General features: G+C 50.7%; 1 protein-coding gene across 3 annotated transcripts in view; it reads left to right on the top strand.

Annotated features, from left to right (window-relative positions):
* SYNE2 (spectrin repeat containing nuclear envelope protein 2) overlaps window positions 1-18,824 on the top strand; it is a 301,999-nt gene extending 283,175 nt beyond the window's left edge. For 2 of the 3 annotated variants that reach the window (XM_056133154.1, XM_056133151.1), the window contains 16 exons: window positions 2,352-2,539; window positions 3,036-3,186; window positions 3,426-3,608; window positions 5,652-5,789; window positions 6,768-6,962; window positions 7,730-8,012; window positions 8,505-8,573; window positions 9,520-9,659; window positions 11,118-11,232; window positions 11,739-11,941; window positions 12,915-13,115; window positions 14,348-14,479; window positions 15,528-15,719; window positions 16,771-16,857; window positions 17,499-17,548; window positions 17,786-18,824. In XM_056133154.1, coding sequence (XP_055989129.1) covers window positions 2,352-2,539; window positions 3,036-3,186; window positions 3,426-3,608; window positions 5,652-5,789; window positions 6,768-6,962; window positions 7,730-8,012; window positions 8,505-8,573; window positions 9,520-9,659; window positions 11,118-11,232; window positions 11,739-11,941; window positions 12,915-13,115; window positions 14,348-14,479; window positions 15,528-15,719; window positions 16,771-16,857; window positions 17,499-17,548; window positions 17,786-18,008 — 2,550 coding nt within the window. In that variant the 3' untranslated portion in view covers window positions 18,009-18,824. The remainder of the gene's footprint in view (window positions 1-2,351; window positions 2,540-3,035; window positions 3,187-3,425; window positions 3,609-5,651; window positions 5,790-6,767; window positions 6,963-7,729; window positions 8,013-8,504; window positions 8,574-9,519; window positions 9,660-11,117; window positions 11,233-11,738; window positions 11,942-12,914; window positions 13,116-14,347; window positions 14,480-15,527; window positions 15,720-16,770; window positions 16,858-17,498; window positions 17,549-17,785) is intronic. The other variant, XM_056133152.1, reaches the window with a different exon arrangement.
* The last annotated feature ends 174 nt before the right edge of the window (window positions 18,825-18,998 follow it).

Below are 18,998 nucleotides of genomic sequence, written 5' to 3'. Positions count from 1 at the left end.
GATAGGGTACAGTAAATTGCGGGGAATTTTTTTCCCCAGGAGCATACAATTTGGAGCAGTTGCTATCCTTTCAGCCTTGCTTGTTTCTATACAAAACGGCTGATCATTTTGACTGGTTGATTCCAAGGATTCTTCATTACACAGTTCAGTCACCTCATGAATTCTATCTCCAGCTACCACTCCCCACCCACCCCTGAAGTGGAGTGAGTATTCAGAACCACCATTGCCATAAAGAAGTCCCATGGTGTTTTTTGTTTTTTTATTTTATATTTCTTCCATCACATAGTCCCCAGCTGTAGCTGTCCAAAATTATTTTTTTCTTGGGTGACAGAAATCCAGTTCAACAGAGATCAAGGTGCCCACAGGGTTAGATTCCTTTCTTGAGTCATGAACCCATTTCTTGCTCTTAGAGGCCCCAAATGTTTTATTTTAGGCACCACGATTTACAGTTTTTCTAATAAGAGGATTTCATTCATCCAAAGTTCTAACATCAACCCCCCTCCACCAGAGTTTCTACTTCGTCCCACCATTCATTCTACCCCTCAGCCCCTGCCCCCACAGTGGTAAACTCAGATCTGTAGGCCAGCTCTCAGGTTCTGTTGCCTTTGGCCATTTGCCTTTGTCTCTTTATATTTCACATAAGAGGAAGAGCGTTCTGTATCTGTCCTTCTGACTAACTTCACTCAGCATGGTCCTCTCTAGATCCATTCACACACGTAACAGCAAATTGCATCATTGCATCATCTCTTGTAGCTGAGTACTGTCTCATTGTGAATATATGCCACCATTTCTTTATTCAGTCATCTGTTCTTAGACACTTAAGCTGTTTCAGATCTTGGCTATAGCAAATAGTGCTGCAGTGAGCATAGGAGTACAAATGTCTTTTCAAAAGAGTGTGTTGGGATCCTTGGGGGTAGATGCCAAGAACTGTAGTGAAATTGCTGGGGTCATATGGAAGCTTAATTCTTAGTGTTTTTGAAGTGTTTATAGAGGTTTTGACCAGTTGACATTCCCACCAGCAGTGGATAAGAGTCCTTTCCCCCACATTCACACCAACACTGGTTGTTTTCATTGTTTGTGCTATATACCAGTCTCACTGGAGTGAGCTGCTATCACTATTGCTGCTATTGTTTTGATTTGCATTTCCCTGATGACCAGTGATGCAGAGCAATTTTTTCATATACCTGTTGACCCTCTGTATGTCCCCACATTTCTTGACCCATGAGCCCACTCCAAGCCAAAAACATTGCTTCCTGTGTTTCTTTCCCACTATCACTATCCTGACTGCCCCCCCCTCTGCCACTCAGTGCAGAATCCCAGACCCTCAGGTATTCAGAATCACCTCAGTGTGGTCTTCACATGTACTCAAGACCCTGGAGATTAAGCTTGCCACCTCATGCTTCCCTGGGCACGTGAGCCATCTCCTGGGCCTTTCTCTGGGGATCACTCTCAGCAGGGCTGCTGGGAAGGCCTCAGCATCCAGGGCTCCAGGATTGCCGGATGGTGGGCTTGTGGGGAGGGGATCAAACTCACAGTCTGCACTTGCCTGTCAAGCCCCTTAAGCCCCTGCACCTTGCCTCTTCCACTCTTAAGGACTCCTCAGATCACACTAGACCCGCCCAGATAATCCAGGATAATGTACCTCCTTTCAAGTCAGTTTTAATTCTCTTTTTTCAGGTAACCTAATATAATCTGGGGATGAGGACACAGATTCTTTAGAGGGGTCTGGGACCTAATTTTCTACCTATTAAAGACAGGCCTTGAGGAACCTTTTAGAGTTTTTTTTCTTTTTGGTTGCCATATGTTTATCATCATGCTAAGCTTAGACTTTAGATATTCCATCAAAAGCAGAAAATAGAAATGTGTCACAAAAGAATTTCGGAGGGAGCCATCTGGCAAAATCCTACCTGTGCTTCCGTGCTTATTACATGCTATCAGATGCTCGATTGCTTCCATAGATCAGATATGAAAGTTTGGGGTCCTCTCCTCATGCCTCCCCCACAAAGTGACATTTGCCAGTTATCCCCCACACCCTCACCATCATGTCTCAAGGGTCTGCTGCATAGAGGAGAGTCCTTCTCCTTCCTCTTCTCTGTGCATCTTCACAGTGAGGAAGGGTGATATACTGTGTCCCTGGAGGAAAATACCTCTGGGACAAGCCCTTCGGCACCCCTCTCCTCCTCCTAGTTCTTTTGGTTCCAGTGTGGGGTGTAGATGGCACCCTGGGGTGTGGGTGGCACCTTGTTGGCAGCCAGGACTATAGCCCAAGGTGAGAAGCGTGGATGCTCTTGCCCGTCTGCCCTCCAGCACCATCTGGTCTGAAGGCACGTGTCACTTTGTTGTGATGGCAGGACCTGCAGCGGGACATCGAGCAACACAGCGCAGGCGTGGAGTCGGTGTTCAGCATATGCGACGTGCTACTGCACGACTCGGATGCTTGCGCCAATGAGACCGAGTGTGACTCCATCCAGCAGACCACCAGGAGCCTGGACAGGCGCTGGCGGAATATCTGTGCCATGTCAATGGAGCGGCGCATGAAGTAAGGCCCTGCACCACCTCACGGATCTGCAGCTGGGCCCGCGCTGCACCTGCATATGGTCTGAGTGAGGTCCCTAGTGAGGCGCGTCCCTGGAAGTCTGTGGGGTGATGGGGCTCAGTGGACATGGCCAGTGCTCTCAAGAGGAATCAGCCAAGAAAACCATAATGAGAAGAATGCTTCACCCAGTTCTCTGGATCTCAGGCTGGGACCGTGGCTAACCGCTGATCTTGTGTGTGCCCAGTGCTAAAGGTGCTAGAGATGCCCTGGTTCCTACTGGCACCACCAGTGCTCTCGGGCACTTGACACCCTCAGAAGAGACATCCTGGCCAAGAAATGATGCCCCCAATTAGTTCCTGAGGGGACGAGCTGGGTTAGGGCCCCCTGGACCATACCAGGGCTGGGGGCCCTAGGGGGCAGGGTTGAGGCTGCACGAGGGGCCGTAGGAAGCTCCAGGTTGGAAGGGGTGACTCGTAGTAAGTTTCTCTCCTCCCTTCAGAATTGAGGAGACCTGGCGCCTGTGGCAGAAGTTCCTAGATGATTATTCCCGCTTCGAGGACTGGCTCAAGTCTGCTGAGAGAACGGCTGCCTACCCAAACTCCTCAGAGGTGTTGTACACCAGTGCCAAAGAGGAGCTGAAGCGATTTGAGGTAAGCCCTCTTCTGGCAGGGTCCTCATCACCCACCTGCATGCCTGAACCCTGCTAGTAGCACGCATGCCCCCTACGGGGGCCGACTTTCTCGTGTCCACTAATATCCTAATAATGGCCTAACCCCGACTCCGCACCCTACCGGCTGCCAGGCAGTGATGTTGTGGGCCTGGCCCTGAGCAGCTGATAGTTTGGGGGCCCCCTGCCCACTTGTGTGCTGAGGGTGCATGTATGCCACAGGCCTTCCAGCGGCAGATCCATGAGCGACTCACACAGTTGGAGCTCATCAACAAGCAGTACCGGCGGCTGGCCCGTGAGAACCGCACCGACACGGCCAGCAGACTCAAGCAGATGGTCCACGAGGGCAACCAGCGCTGGGACAGCCTGCAGAAGCGCGTCACGGCCATCCTGCGCAGACTCAGAGTAAACCTTCCCGCCCCGGGCTGTGTAGCTTGATGGGGGAGCCATGAGGGTGTCAGCATCATGGGATCCTGGGATCATGCTGTCAGGTCGACCTGAGCAGCGACTCATGATTGTCCGCAAGACCCGCCCTATCCCTGTGCACACTTCCCTTTGCTTTAGGTCCAAAGCCACCAGCGTGCTTTTTCCTAAAAGAGGTATTTGGACTAAAGAGAGTTGAGGCTCTTGCCTTGCATGCAGTGGCTCTGGTTTGATCCCCAGCACCACATGGTTCCCTGAGCACCACCAGGAGTGATCCTAGAGCAGGAGCAGCCCCTTAGCACAGCCAGGGACTGTGGTCCAAACCCTAACCCCCAACCCCCAGAAAAGATGTTTCCATGGCAGCAGAACCTGTTGTTGTGGTTTATGTCACTGAACCCCTCTTTTTTTTCTACTCACCCCTGAAGATTTGGATGTCAGCTCACAGGTGCCCACAGCACTGGAGTGCTGATGTCACGGGGGCGATAGAAGCTATCTGTTTCTTTGGGGGGTTGGGGGAAGACCACACCCAACTGGCTATTCCCACTTCTGTGCTTTGGAGACTCCACGGTTCTGGGAACCAAACCTGGGTCCCCACATGCAAAACACACATGCCTGCTCATTGAACTGCCTCTCAGGGTCCTGAAGGTGCCTCTGGTCTCTGAAATGAGGCCTACTGTGTCCAGCACCCCTGCTCCATTTGGTTGCTTGTGCACTCTGAGGAATGTGGATATGCCTCCCCCTACCCCCTGTATTCCAGAGTTTGGTTAGGGGTGCAGGGAGCACCTGGTGAATTTCAGAGAAGACTCGCCTCAGAGGTCAGGCCTGATTTCTGTGTGTGTGTGTGTGTGTGTGTGTGTGTGTGTGTTAATGTACATTCACTTTAGCTTCCTGTAAGTCAGACAATAGTGTTTGTCAACCTTTCATAATTACAAGTTTAAACAGGACCAGTGTTGGTCTCCAGGAAGTAATTTTAATCTTGCTTCTGTTCTCAGAGCAGAAAGCTCTTGAAACCAGTTGAGGAAGATGAGAAGCTAGACTTTTTTTTTTTTTCCTTAACCTTCTGAGGAAGAAATCAGCGAGCATTTTGGACAGCCTTCTTGCATTAATTTCTCTGTTCCCTGCTCATTTGACTGTCAGCACTATAACCCTTTCACTGGCACTGAATGCTACATTTTTCTGAAAATCAGCTGCCCATCTCTAAGGTGGTAACCTGAGAGGCATCCTTAATTAGAGGTGATAAATCTCTGGATCTTCTTACTCCAAGGAAACATTCAGAATTACATCAGTGCAGGCCAGGCTCAAGCCCAAGGCCAGTACTTTTCCATGGTGAAGCTACTAAGTGCCTTTGTCAAAGTGAAAGCTTTCATAGAAGGTGAACGGGCAGAACCGGGCAGAGCACCTGGCCTGCCCTGCCCTTCAGGGGCTTCCTAAAGGTGCTGACTCCAGAGCTCTGATCTGTGTTTCTCGCAATCTGGCCATTTTGTTAAATAAATCCTACTTTCTTTCAATGAATATAAATTGAAGTTTTCAAATCATCAATAAGCATATTCATTTTTAGTGATACAGCACTTTTTTCTACTTACCAAACCATTTTAACAAACTACTGTACATATTTGGCAGTGCAAGTCTGTGTGATTTTAACAGCAAGGTGTGAGCCACCCATGGTACACACTTACCATGGGATGGCCCCCTGTGAGCCACCCTGGGTACGTGCCAGCATCAGCGTTTCACAGGACAGGTAGAGAGAAATCCCTGACCTCAGAGTAAATGCTGGGAGGACCTCAGAGGTCATCCTCATCCCCGTTATCCTCACACTTTCACCATGGGAAAGATGGGAGACTCAGAACTCTGGGGGTGGATTTGGTATCACACAGCCAGAATAAGACTCACACTCCTGGCCCCACACTTTCTGGGGGCTCTGGCGGGGTTCCCCCGGAGGCTCCCCAGACAGGTTTCTGCACATGATCATGCCTTCCACCTAAACTCTCCTCACCAACACAAGCATGGTTTCCTTTGCTCTCACAGCATTTCATCAGCCAGAGAGAAGAATTCGAGGGCACGAGGGACAGCATTGTGGTGTGGCTCACAGAGATGGACCTGCAGCTGACGAACGTGGAGCACTTCTCAGAGAGTGACGCTGACGACAAGATGCGGCAGCTGAATGTAAGGAACATGCGCTCTGGCTGACGCGACTTCCCCAAGTGCCCAGAGAACAGGTCCCCAACTTGGGAGAGCAGCCAGGCTGTGTGGTCTGCAAGCTGCTGGGTCACCGCGAGCAAGGACACTGCTCCTGACCGCCACGGGGGATGAGCACAAGGCTCTGTGTTCTTGTTGTCATTCATAATCCTCTTGCAGGAGACACATGTGAGAGTTAGGTGAGATGTTCCTTCTCCAGCCCTGAGCACCTCGCTGATGGGAATGTGGCAAGTGTATCCAAAGTGTGTCACTAGCAGGGGTCAGCTACCTCCCACAGTCACCCTGACCTGTATCACACTTTCATCTCACTGTAATTCCCTCCTTGGCTGCACTTTACGAGAGGTTGGGAATCGAGATTTGCCTTTTCCAGTCTAATGACCCCCAAACACTGTTTTTCTGTCTCTCTAGAATAAGGGTCTATTGGCCACTTACTGGGTGGATTGTCTGTTTCCACCCGGTGTCCCTCACACAAGTTCTGTCCCTCACATGCAATAATAATCACTGTCCCTCTACCCCCAAGGCAAATGTTTTAATTGGAAAAGTCAGTGTGGAGGGGCAGAGTGGGAAGAAAAAAATACATTCAGTCATTTGAAATGAATCTTTATTGTCATTTAAAAACTTAAGAAGGTTGAGAAAGAGGCAGAGGAGCAAAAACCAAAATGACATTTTGATGCTTTGGGTTGGGGGTAGGAGGGGTTGCCCTTAGTAGAAACATTGTTTCTTGAGTTTCCCAAAGTAGCAGATGCTGCGCCTCTAGCGGGTACACTGAGAGTTGGAAGAACCCCAAGGTAAGTTTGAGGAAGGCCCTGTTGGTCCACTAAGGAATATAGATTTCCACGTGGGCACTGGGCCATTTTGGTTCTGTGAAAGCTGAGTCCGTCTGGGAGCCTCTTGTCTGGATGGTCAGGGAAGTACTTTCTTTGAAACCCATTCTCTCTTTCTCAGGGATTCCAACAGGAAATCACCCTGAACACTAACAAGATAGATCAGCTCATTGTTTTCGGGGAGCAGCTTATTCAGAAGAGTGAGCCCCTGGATGCCGTGCTCATCGAGGATGAGCTGGAGGAGCTGCACCGCTTCTGCCAGGAGGTGTTCGGGAGGGTTTCCCGATTCCATCAGCGCCTGACCTCTGACCCTCTGGTAGGGGCACTCTCCCCCCCTCCCCCCCGCCCACAAACCTGCTGGGGGACCAGATTTTTTGAGGAGGATTGTGGGATGGGGGGACACATTGGGGGCACCCTGACAGTGCTCAGGGGCCACTCCAGGCAAGACTCAGGGGGACCATATGTGTTTCCAGGGATCAAAGCTGGGTTAGCCACGTGCAAGGCAAGAGTTTTATCTGCTGTAGTGTCTCCCCAGCCCTCCACAGTTACTTCTGCCTCAGACATAGCCTCAAATCCCCCTCATTTCCTCATTTGTAAACAGAGCAGTGCAAAATCATTTTCCTTTGTTGGACAGAGGAATTATAGCTCGGGGAGAAAAAGTTTCTGTCTTATGAACAGTAAGATTGGGAAGTAAGGAAGAAAGGGACCTTGTGCAGGTGATTCTTGAATCATATCCACAACCCTCTAATGACCTTAAACAGATTTTTAATTTTCATCTTCTTGGAGGAACATGCCATTAGCCATCTATGAAACTCTGGCTTGATTCCTCCCAGACCAAGTTTCAGCTCTTTCCTAGAAAGGAATGGGGAGTTTGTGGAAAGTAGATCCTAGGCTCCCTTTCTTCCCACCCACCCCCCTACATAGAGAGTCCTGGAGACCTGATAGAAAAACAGATCCTTGGGAACACTGCCTCTGAAATGCCGATGGTGGCATCTCCGTGATTGTCCTGGACAGGCAGACTTGCCATGCTCCCTTCAGTCCCTGTGGTTGGCTAATTCTAGACCCTGGCTACTCCCCTTCCAGGACTTGGAAGATGAAAAGGAAGCCTCTGAGACGGAGACAGACATGGAAGACCCCAGGGAGATCCAGACCGACTCTTGGCATAAACGGAGAGAAAGCGAGGAGCCGTCCTCGCCTCCGTCCCTTTGTCATCTGGTGCCCTCAGCACCCGGGCCTGAGCGCTCGGGCTGTGAGACGCCCGTCAGCGTGGACTCCATCCCCCTGGAGTGGGACCACACAGGTGATGTGGGGGGCTCGTCCTCTCACGAAGACGACGAGGAAGGCCCGTTCTACAGTGCCCTGTCAGGTACCTGCTGCCTCCTCCGCACCCTTGGCATAGACCCATCTGGCTTTGTTTTTAGCTCCTCAGCAGCATGGCCACAGACCCAGCTTTCGGCGACCCCTGACCTGGGGGGTTCTGCCCAGCCTCGCTGTGATGTACCTGAGAGCAGGCTCAGCCTCGGTTGTAGGCCAAAAAGATAACAGAAACAAAACCCACATTTGGGACATCACAGCCCCTTGCTGATGCCACGAGCTCCCCAGTGAGCGGTGGGCAGAGCTTTTTCTCATTCTCCCCCTGCTCCTCCTCCTCGCCCCGCCCCCCACACCCCCCACGGTGGTAACCACTGTCCCCACAGCTGGAGGGACCTGAGAAAGTTCCTTCCGGACTTTGAAACTCATCAAGCAGATAAAGGGCCCTGACCATTCTCCTTCCAAATGTTTCTACTTTTGTGACTTAACGCTTGGGCATTCATCTGCAGACTGGCGCAGTGAGGAAAACAACATTATTCTTTTTCAGATGTAGAAATCCCTGAAAATCCTGAGGCCTATCTTAAAATGACCACAAAAACTTTGAAAGCGTCTTCTGGTAGGCCCCTGCCCGTGCATGTGTCTCAACATGGCAGCACCCTTTGGTGCACGCTGCCCCCCTTCAGCCTCGCTCCCATGTCACGTCTGACCTCTGCCTTCTGTGGACACCATGCACCCCAGTCCTGTGTCATGGTGTATTTACACTGCTGTGCTCACACATACCCGCGGGCTCCTCCCCATCCTCCATCCTCCCCTCCCCCTAAACCATCTCAGTGCCACCCGTTCCTCCCCTGCAGGCCTGAGCAGAAGGGACTTGACCGTGATGCTTTTTTTTTTTTTCCTAATTCATATTTTCCTTCCATCTAACTGAGTCCTTCGGTGTGGGCCAAGCTTTCTTCATGGTGGCTTGGTTTGGAAATATTTCCTCGCTTACGGTGACTTCCTGGGAAGGGCATGGCGGGTGGGAAGGAAGGGAAGAGGCACAGTTGAATTTGTCACAAGAAAAGCAGCTCCCACTTCCTTGACTTGCAGCTGTAATGTCTGTCCCCGACCCTAAGCCAGTCTGTGGACCATGACAAAGGTGGAGCCACAAATAGCCTGTAGGTCCCCAGGGACATCCCACTGCTCCATCTTCTCACTCACCTCAGGCCTCTAGCCCCCTTAACCCCAGACCTGGCCTTGTTGCCAAGTAGTCCCACCACGATAGACACCCCCCCCCCCACATGCCACTCATCCCATTGCAGATCATGTGTTTGTCATCCTCATCGTGACCCCCATCTCGTGAGGCCTGGTGTCGCTCGGCTGCATGACTCTCATTTCACTCCCTCCGGGACATAACTGACATTTTGCAAACATGCATGCTTTGCAAGGAAAGCTGCAGATTCATGTTCTACTATAACCCGATGCCATGTGACCTGTGACCTTTATTTTGTGTAACTAAATACGGACCTGCTGGATTGGAGAGAGAGAACAGCCTGTCATTTGCTGTGTGCTTGTTGTTGCAGCTAAATCCATGTCAGAGGACCACTCATGGCACGTTCCCGACAGCCCTTCCTGTCCCAAACACCACTACAAACAGCTGGGAGGTGAAAGGACTGCGCAGCCCATGCCCTCCGACTCCAGCACCCCTTACAAACCAGCCTTCGTAAGTCCTGACCTACTGGGAGTGGAGCCACATGTGGCTGCCAGGCTGGAAAGCTAGGGGTGGCCAGTGGGTGGGGGTGGGGAGAGGTGAGCTTACTCACCAGGCATGCTTTGAGTTAGCTTCTCTCATGAACTGTGTTTCCTGGGTTAGAACCTTGGCAAAACCATAAGCATCGGGGAACATGGTCTCATTCCCTCTGTGTCTCAAGGAACTATTGCTAGAGAATATAGCAGGCCAAGGTATTGTGTAGCAGGTTATCAGGACCCAGTTCAGAGACTCTGCCTCTTGTTGTTCCTTCTTGTCACTGTTAATCTGGCCCTCCCTGGTGCTGACGAATAGGGCCTGATGGTCTTGGGGGAGACTCCTGAGCACCTCATCTTGACTGATGGCCTGTCCAGTGATGGTGCTTGTGCTCCATGCCTAGTTCATTGCCCAAGACCAATCCTTTCACTTTGTATATGTTGTGTCTGAAGCAAGGGATGTCACAACCAATCTGAAGGGGTGTTTTTCCTGTTTCACATAAAGAGACCCTAATGGACACCATCCAAAGCAAACCTGGCTTTTCTAAAGGGGAAAGACTTGGGGCTGGAGAAATAGCACAGTGGGTAGGGCGTTTGCCTTGCACGCAGCTGACCCGGGTTCTATTCCCAGCATCCCAAATGGTCCCCTGAGCACCACCACGAGTAACTCCTGAGTGCAGAGCCAGGAGTAACCCCTGTGCATCGCCAGGTGTGACCCAGAAAGCCAAAATAATAATAATAATAATAAAATATAAGCAAAGATTTATTTAAAAAAAAATAAAGGGGAAAGACTTACTGGGGGGACAGCAAGCAGGATACAGTCCAAGGAGCTCTGTGACAACCCAAGTCTGTGTGAAAGATAAACCCTTGGTATTGCATGGCCCTGAGGGAGCAGATTGGTCCTCTGTACTTCTGAGGCCCGGGGATGATAATGCCAGGCAGCTGTGCAGTGACTGGGGGAATAAATAAAACTGGGTGGAACATTGTGCAGTGTGCTGACAGAGTCCATCTAGACTTGGTAAGCTCCGTGATTTGTTTTCACTGTTTCGTGGGGGAAGTGGTTTGAGCCATGCCTAGTGGTGCTCAGGGGCTATTCCGGCCCTGGATCCCTTGAAGGGTTGCTCCGGAAGCACACAGCATAGAGTGGGCGGCATGCTGAGCAGGCGCCTTCACCCCTGCGCTAGATCTCCAGCTGTGTTCGCTCTTTCTTCGCGCAGTTCATCTAAGGAGTGTTAGGAAGCCTACAAGTGAAACCAGGCCACTTTACTCCAATATTGCTTCCCCCTGCTTGGGACTTGGCTGAGGCTCTGTTTCTGCCAGCAGCCCTGGAAAACCTCTTTAACCAGAAGGGTGTCCTGTGTTGCTCATTTGGAAACTGAACCTAGGCTCTTTTTGGCATCCCAGAAAACTGAGCTGCTGAAACATTGACTCTTTCTAGGTAAAGCTGCTATTACCTCCCGCCAAAAATGGTGGCAAGGACGGTGCAGGAGTCCTGAGCGACCATCCCCGACCAGAGGACGAGGGCCTGGCCGGCCTTGCTGGGCAACAGTCAGGTACAGTTAAACCAGGCAAGGCTCAAAGGAGATGGGAGTCTAGACTGAGTATCTGGGCGCTGTGTGACAGGACTGACCAACTCTGGTCCACCCACACTGCTGCCCTTCCCCCAAATACAGCTCTGCGGGCTCATATTACTGGGCAGATTTTCTAGGCCCCTCACTTCCTTCCTGAAACTATTCTCTGAACGTGGATAAAACGAGCCTCATGTGGTGACATGCATGTGTCTCACGACTTCTCTTGCAAGTAAAGATCGCACATGAAAATTATGAGAATCATGTCCAGTTTCTCATTTAATCAGTTATTGGGTATAAAAGTAACCGTTATTCACTCAACGACATCAAAAGTCAAGTCACAAACGCAGTTCTCATCCTCATTCATAGACCAAAGGAGAAAAGTTTTCCTACCCTCCAGGATGTGTCGCTTGGACTCTGATAGGGTAGAGGCAGGGGAAACTGTGTGCATTCATGCCTTATTGCTCTTTGCGGGTGGCTTTTGATTCCAGGTGTGTTTGAAAGATGGGAGCCTCTTCCAACCCAGGAACTGCACAACAAACTCCGAATGAAGCAAAACTTGGAGCAGCTGAACTCTGATCTCAGCGACATTGCCACGTGGCTGGAAAAAACTGAAGCAGAGCTGGAAGCCCTGAAGACAGCAGAGCCTCCCTCTGACATCCAGGAAATGGGGCTCAGAGTGAAAAGACTGAAGGTGAGTGGGAAAGGTAGCCGGGAAGAGGAAGGCCAGAGGGCATGCACGATGGGAGACAGTGCAGGGCTTTGATCTCTGAGCACTGTGGACATTGCTGCTGGATGAACAGATTGGGCTGATTGGCAGGAGGGGGGACAGTCAGGTCTCCCCATTCTCTTATGTAATGGGCAAAGACACCACTGCAGATGTTTATAAATGATCCAGAGTCTAGACAACTGCAGGATAATGTCTCAGGTCCTGGGCCGATCTGACCTCATAGGCCCCTCTGGGCTCTAATGCAGGGACTCACGCCCACTGTCAGGCAGCTCCCAACCACGCTTCCTAACAAGGTGCAGCTAGGCGGGTCAAACAGGTGGCGGACAGTCCGGAAAGTCCAGCTCCACTGCCCGTGAATCCTATGGTCTGATCTAGTGCCATGAGGATTTATCACCTACACAACCAGCCTGGCTAGAATTAGCCAGGAACTAGGTGAGGACAGTGAGACTGAGCAGAGGTTGAGGGGAACCCGGGCGCTCTTCCATTATACTTTTACTTTATCTAGTTTGTTACTATACCAAGGGGCACCATTCACTGTAAAGATTACTCCTTGTGCTGGGATAGAGGCAAATGGAAGGGCAACGACACTGTATTGTTGTTATTTCGAGGCGTTTGTATCAGGCCCTGAAATGTTAGTCATCAGGGATTATAAGGGCTGGTCAGACTTCCGGTGGAGTGGTCGGCCTGGAGACGGGCTTCTGCTGTCTGTCCTGTCAGCCCAGTTCCCTGTCCTTGTAGGGCAGCTCCTCACCTGATGCCACACAGCCAGTCACAGACGAGGTCACTCTCATTTCCTGTGGCCGCCTCTCGCCTCGCCTCCCCTCCCAGAGACGGAGACAGAGACGCCTTTGGCAGATCCATTCCCTGCTGAGGCTCACAATGAATCCCACTCCACCACTTCCAGAGAGCCTGGCCTGACCTTCTCTTTCCCTGGCAGGAGCTATTGACCGCCTTTGACACATACAAGGCCTCAGTGGTCTCTGTCAACGGGAGGAGCGAGGAGTTGGAGCCATTGGAGAGCATCGAGAGCCGGGAGCTGCAGGGGAGAGTGGGCCAGCTGTGCGTGCGCTGGGACGCGGCCCAGGGCGCCCTGGAGAGCTGGAGAGAGAGCCTGCGGCAGTCACTCATGCAGTGCCAGGTACGCTGACTCCACATAGCCACACCCACACCCACGTGACAACAGCTGCGGGTATTTTTAGCATCTTCAGGCTGCTGTTGGCACAGCTGCCAAGACAGGCGTTAGGAGGCGGTCTGATTTCATTGTTTTCGGAGAGGTCCCCCTCGGTCTCCCACTCTGGGGCCCAGGACGCCTCCTAGGGTTGTGACTCCACACAGAAGGTCAGAAATGCCTGCTCTGTGCAGTGGCCTCTTGGTGGCAGAGTGACTGACTCCTCCCACTTAGCAGCTGCGTGACTCTGACCCAGTCACTGGACCTTCTGGTTTGGGGCTCCTAAACTCTCAGTCCACTCGTGACCTCCTTTCACCTGAGAAATTTTTACCTGGCCCCAGATATCTGGCTCTCTAAAATAAATATACAAGTCACTCATTTGCTGATGATCATAAAAATATTTTTATTTATTCGGCTTTTGGATCACCCCCCAGTGGTGCTCAGGTGTCACTTCTGTCTCTGCACTCAGGAATTTTATTCCTGGCAGTGCCTGGGAAACCATAAGTATGCTGGGGATCAAACTCAGATCAGCCGCATTCAGGGCAAGTGCCCAACCCACTGTACTATCTCTCCAACCCTGAAAAAAAAAATTTTTTTTTTTGCTTTTTGGGTCACACCCAATGATGCTTAGGGATTACTCCTGGCTCTTTGCTCAGGAATTACTCCTGGCAGTGCTTGGGGGACTGTATAGAATGCCTGGGATCAAACCCGGGTATGCCACGTGCATGGCAGACACCCTATCTGCTGTACTATTGCTCCAGCCCCCTGATAAAATTATTTTTAAATAAATGTATATATGAAGTGGTGACTCACAATCTAAGAAGCTAGGGATCTGTGCCTCAGTTTGTCAGAAAAATTCTAGTGCCGACCTCACTGGGTCCTATTCAGACTAATAGCAGCTAAGGAGTCCCCCGTACTGTGTGCTGAAGGCAGAGTGCACACCGCCTCATCCCGCTCTTACCTCCCGGCAGGCCCCTGGCCACGGCCTCTGTGCTGGGCTGCCCGCCTATTACCATGGCACCCCGTAGATTTTCAGAGGAGTATATGCTGTCTTCCTGTTGTCCCCTTGTCAGCATTCCGAAACCCCACCTTGCCCTCGCCCTTTCTACTTGGCTGACTCCCTTGTCTCATTTGGGGGCCTTTTATTCTGAGGAGAGGCCTGGAGGGGCTACACAGCTCTGAAAGCGCCCTTGTTTTTGAAGGATTTCCACCAGTTGAGCCAGAACCTGCTGCTGTGGCTGGCACGCGCTGAGAGCCGGAGGCAGAAGGCCCACATCACCGCGGACCCTCAGGCAGATGCCCAGGCGCTGCTGAGGTGTCGGGAAGACCTAGAGGTGCGTTTCCTTCTTGGGCTCTGGCATTCCTGGTGCCTCTGTCAGAGGAAGGGACTCAGGGGGACCTTGCCTCCTGTTTCAGGGGGCTGTGGTGCCAGGTGACCATCCCAGGCCTGCTGGTGAGTTCAGCAGCTCTCAAGGCCCAGATGGTGGCTTTTAAGCAGCAAGAGGGTTTGCAGGAGTGATGTGCCCTAGTCCGGAGCAGGACTCCTGGGAGAAGCTCAGGAGTGGGGATGGAGGTGTTCAGCAGCATCCTCCAGACACTGGTTCCAAGTGTCCCTGCCCTCGGGGGTGCAAGGTGGTCGGTGCAGGAATGCCTTTGAGGTATTTTCTTGCAGAGCATGCGCATCCCAATAACTCAGAGAAGTCTGCGCTTATGTCTATGCTTACGTTATGCAGGTGGCTTTTGTTCCCAGCTGTGTGTATGTTCTGGTTTTAGTCTGTGAAATGTAATGCAGGGGCTGGTCTTTGCTCGAGAAATGTTTTTCTCTAGAAACTAGAGAGCCCCTCTCCAGAACAGCATTGTTGGGTCGAACTTCTGAGGGACTTCTGGGTCTGAGCTAATATGCTACCAAGACAGGCACTGGGAAGTTGGTGATGGAGACTCAAACCGCATTTTTCTTTTTTCTTTTAAGTCATTTAAGTAGCTGCATTTTATCTGATGGCTACTGGTCTGGAAGGCCGAGAAGTCTTCCACCCACCCACATACTAAAGGGTCCTGGTTCTCTGCTTCTCTGCTTCTCAGCTTCAGAGTTTTCTCTTGCCTTCCTGCAGCTGTGGGCCAGTAGCCCCAGATTACCCCTCACTTCTAACTGTTCAGCCTCATAAACATCTCCTGAATGAGGAAGAGGGGGAATGAAAAAATAAAGGTAGAAAACAAGAGGTTTCCTACAAAATAAAACAAAGTAAGAGCAGTAGGCCTGAGAATGCAGACAGAAGGAAGAAGGTTTGGGGGTTGAGCACCACCCACCTGCACCCCCAAACTTGACCCTCTGGTCACAATAGCTTCCCCTTTGATGAGGAACTGCTTCACACACTTTGTTTCTAGCAACTGGAGAAGGAGCTCGTGGAACGGCAACCCCAAGTAAACTCCTTACAAGAGATTTCCAACAGCCTTCTGGTCAAGGGGCATGAAGAAGACTACATTGAGGCCCAAGAGAAGGTCCACGTTATTGAGGAAAAACTTAAACAGTTGCTAGAGCAAGTTTCCCAAGATTTAAAGTCCTTGCAGGGAAGCCAGGTGAGTTGTAAATATTTGATAGGAACCATGTCTGGGGGGGGATTAAATTCTATGGCTGGGCCTGTGCCTCACAATTTCTGCACCCCCAGCCCTACGTGCAGATTTAGTGCCAAGCTGCATGAGGAGATAGATACAAATAGAAAAAGCAGAGTTGCAGCCTTGCTTAGGAATCCTTATGACCTGAGCATGCAGTCAGGGGCTGTCTCAAGTCTTTCCCAGATGTGGGATGTTAAAGAGTCCCTGAACTCTTTGCAGCCATGCAACAGTGGGAGAGGAGTGGTCCTCACCTGATACTTTCCTCATTCTCATGAGACCTGGATTTACAACCTCTTCACTGACTTCCTTTCTTGTCTCCTTTCTTCCCTTTATTTTATTTATTTATTTATTTATTGCTTTTTGGGTCACACCTGGCAATGCACAGGGGTTTCTCCTGGCTCTACATTCAGTAGTTACTCCTGGAAGTGCTCAGGGGACCATATGGGATACTGGGAATTGAACCCGGGCCGGCCACATGTAAGGCCAATGCCCTACCCACTGTGCTATCGCTCTAGCCCCTCCTTTCTTCTCTTTAAACTGTGGTCCAGGGCCCAATGGAAAGCGGCTGAGGATAGCGGCCCAGTGCTTGCCTTGCACAGCCCTGAACACTCCCACACCCACCCAAAACTAACATAAATTGTGGTCTACCTCAGATGGGATAGCCAAGCTTCAGCCTCGCAAGACAGTCTGTTCTTGAGTTTGCTGCCTCTTGTGTGTCTGGGGCTGGCCTCACCTGATGACCGTATGATCACACTGTCCCCTCAACCTCTCTGCCCCTTCTGCTCCCTCAGTCTCCTGGGTCCTTCTCTTATTTGCATTTCCTTTTGTACTAAAAAAAAAGGCAAGAAAACAAAAAAAAGGGCCCTGCTAAAGTGGAGGGAGTGCCCCCATTTCTAGAGAGATTTGAGGCAGGGCCAGATGGAGCCGCCCAGTAAAGAAGCTGTGGGAAGCTGAGTTTGTGCACTTGAGACCATTCAGCTTTCCCCACACGGAACCCTTGGTGTGTGCGTTTCAGAGCCCAGACCTCTCTCTGCCTGGCGTCGATAAAGAAGACACAGGAGAGAAGCCTCCAACAGCACCGCTGCCCACCCCCCAAGCCAAGGTGAGACCCCTTTCTTCTGTGCGCACCCTGCTAATTGTTTCTAAGCATTCAGGAGATGTGGGAAGGTGCACTCCAGGTTCCTCTGAACACCTCAGGAGAATCCCAGGCCAGCTTCAACCTGCTCGTCAGTGCACAGGTGTATAGCCAAATTTTTAAGAATTAAAATGCACTTTTGAAAGCCCTCGCTCAACGGCTGAGTTCTGATCTGCTGCTCATCACTGGCAAAGATGGGGAAGCCTGTCTAGCATGTTGAGGGGCTTCAAGTGTTCAACAAACTGAAATGTGAAACTCAGAATGATCTAACAAACCTGATTATTTCATACCTTGTAGAATAGAACCCTTTTGGGGAGGGTGTGATTTGGGGCTGTACTCAGGAGCTATTCCAAGTTCAGGGGTTGGTGTTCAGGGGACCATGCAGGACTGGGGGTTGCACCTGGGCCTTCTAGAAGCAAAGCATGGACTTAGCCCATCTGCCCCCTCTCCAGCCCTCAGAGTTTTGAATCTTCAGTCTCGTCATCTCAAAAGCTCATCAGGAAGACGATGTAATGGAGGTGTATGATTTGAGGAGAATAGCTTTTTTTATATATATATATCGCTGACAGGACTAAGTGAACTGTAGTTGACTAGATTATTTTCCCCAGCAGGTCAAAGCACAAAAAACTAGGAAAGGCAAAACCAAGAGCGGCAGCAGGTAAGCACATGCATAGCTGTGCGGCCCTGGGGCTCCATCACTCCCGTCTTGTTTGGGGCCGCTCTCCTGAATTTTTTCAAATATGTGGGAAGGGCAGGGCTTGTCCTCCAAATCAGAAGCGGATTATTGATCCCATGGTCCACTCAGGTCGGGTTGTTTTTGCCTAAAAAGCTCAGGCTGCGAACAGGGTTCACCACTAACCCTCTTGGTGTTGCGCCCACCCTCATCTGTTGGCAGGATGCCCCGCTCGGCTGTGTCCGGCAGCTCCCAGCCACAGCGCTCCTTCCTCTCACGGGTGATCAGGGCGGCACTGCCCCTGCAGTTGCTGCTGCTGCTGCTCCTCTTCCTGGCCTGCCTGCTGCCCTCCTCCGAGGATGACTACAGCTGCACACAAGCCAACAACTTCGCGCGGTCCTTCTATCCCATGCTGAGGTACACCAACGGGCCACCGCCCACCTAGGGGGCTCAGCCTGACCTGCGGAGCAACATCCCCCAGACTGGTTCCCTCGGGACCTGACCAGGATCCCTGACCCCTCTGCCAGTGGTTCTGAGCATTGGCACAGCCCAGCGACCCGCTGCAGACACCTCACTCGGAGCTGGGCCAGAGCCGGCTCTCTGGGGACGCCGCGCGGCAAACCTGCGCGGTAGTTGCCAGGACACTTTGGTAAAGTTGGTTGATTGGTTTCAGGATCCTGGAAGCTACGGTTTCCTGAAAAGCCAAGCACTTTGTGAATCCTGACTTGTTTGTAAAGCCGTAGTTAGTGTTCATCTATTCTAGGAACAAGCTAGTCGAGCCCACCTTAGAATGGTCTGGAAATTCACATTTGGTTCACCAAATTCATTGGCTGATTGAAACAATCATATTTAAAAATGTGTAGAATTTTATTCCCATCAGCAATCAATCTTAAATTCCAGATTTCAAACCAAATGTTCTGTTTGTCTTAGGTCAGCTCTTTTATATTGCTTTAAATTTTTAAGGAAATTATATTGCATGGATGTGGTCTATGTGCATATTTTTTAACAATGCCGAATCTGTATGAATACTGTAAACTTTGATTTTTTTAAGAAAATCAGATTTTAGCTTGAGCTTTTGACGAATGTACAGTAAATGCCAAACTACAGACTTGATAGGGACGTTTTTGTAAGTTAATTTTATAAGACTTTTCACATTTAAAGTGATGCGTCGGGTTTTAACTGGTTGGCCACAAGGGTTTTGGTACAGAAACTTGAAGCTGTTTGTGGTATGTACAACTCAGATGTTTCTCATTAAAACAAACAAAAGGTCTTTTTTTTATTGTACTGGATTTGTTTACAAAACAGTTAAGTGGTATATATGATTTTCCAGAAAGCAGAATTTTAAAAATATTGGGGTAGGAGGGTCCTAGGGAGATCAAAGCACTAGTGTACATAGACCTGGGTTGGAGCCCAGCACCACCTCATCCCCTGAACA

The sequence above is a fragment of the Sorex fumeus genome, unplaced genomic scaffold (assembly GCF_029834395.1).
Source record: "Sorex fumeus unplaced genomic scaffold, SorFum_2.1 ptg000098l, whole genome shotgun sequence".
Taxonomy (NCBI): domain Eukaryota; kingdom Metazoa; phylum Chordata; class Mammalia; order Eulipotyphla; family Soricidae; genus Sorex; species Sorex fumeus.
This window is presented reverse-complemented; position numbering and strand designations above follow the sequence as displayed.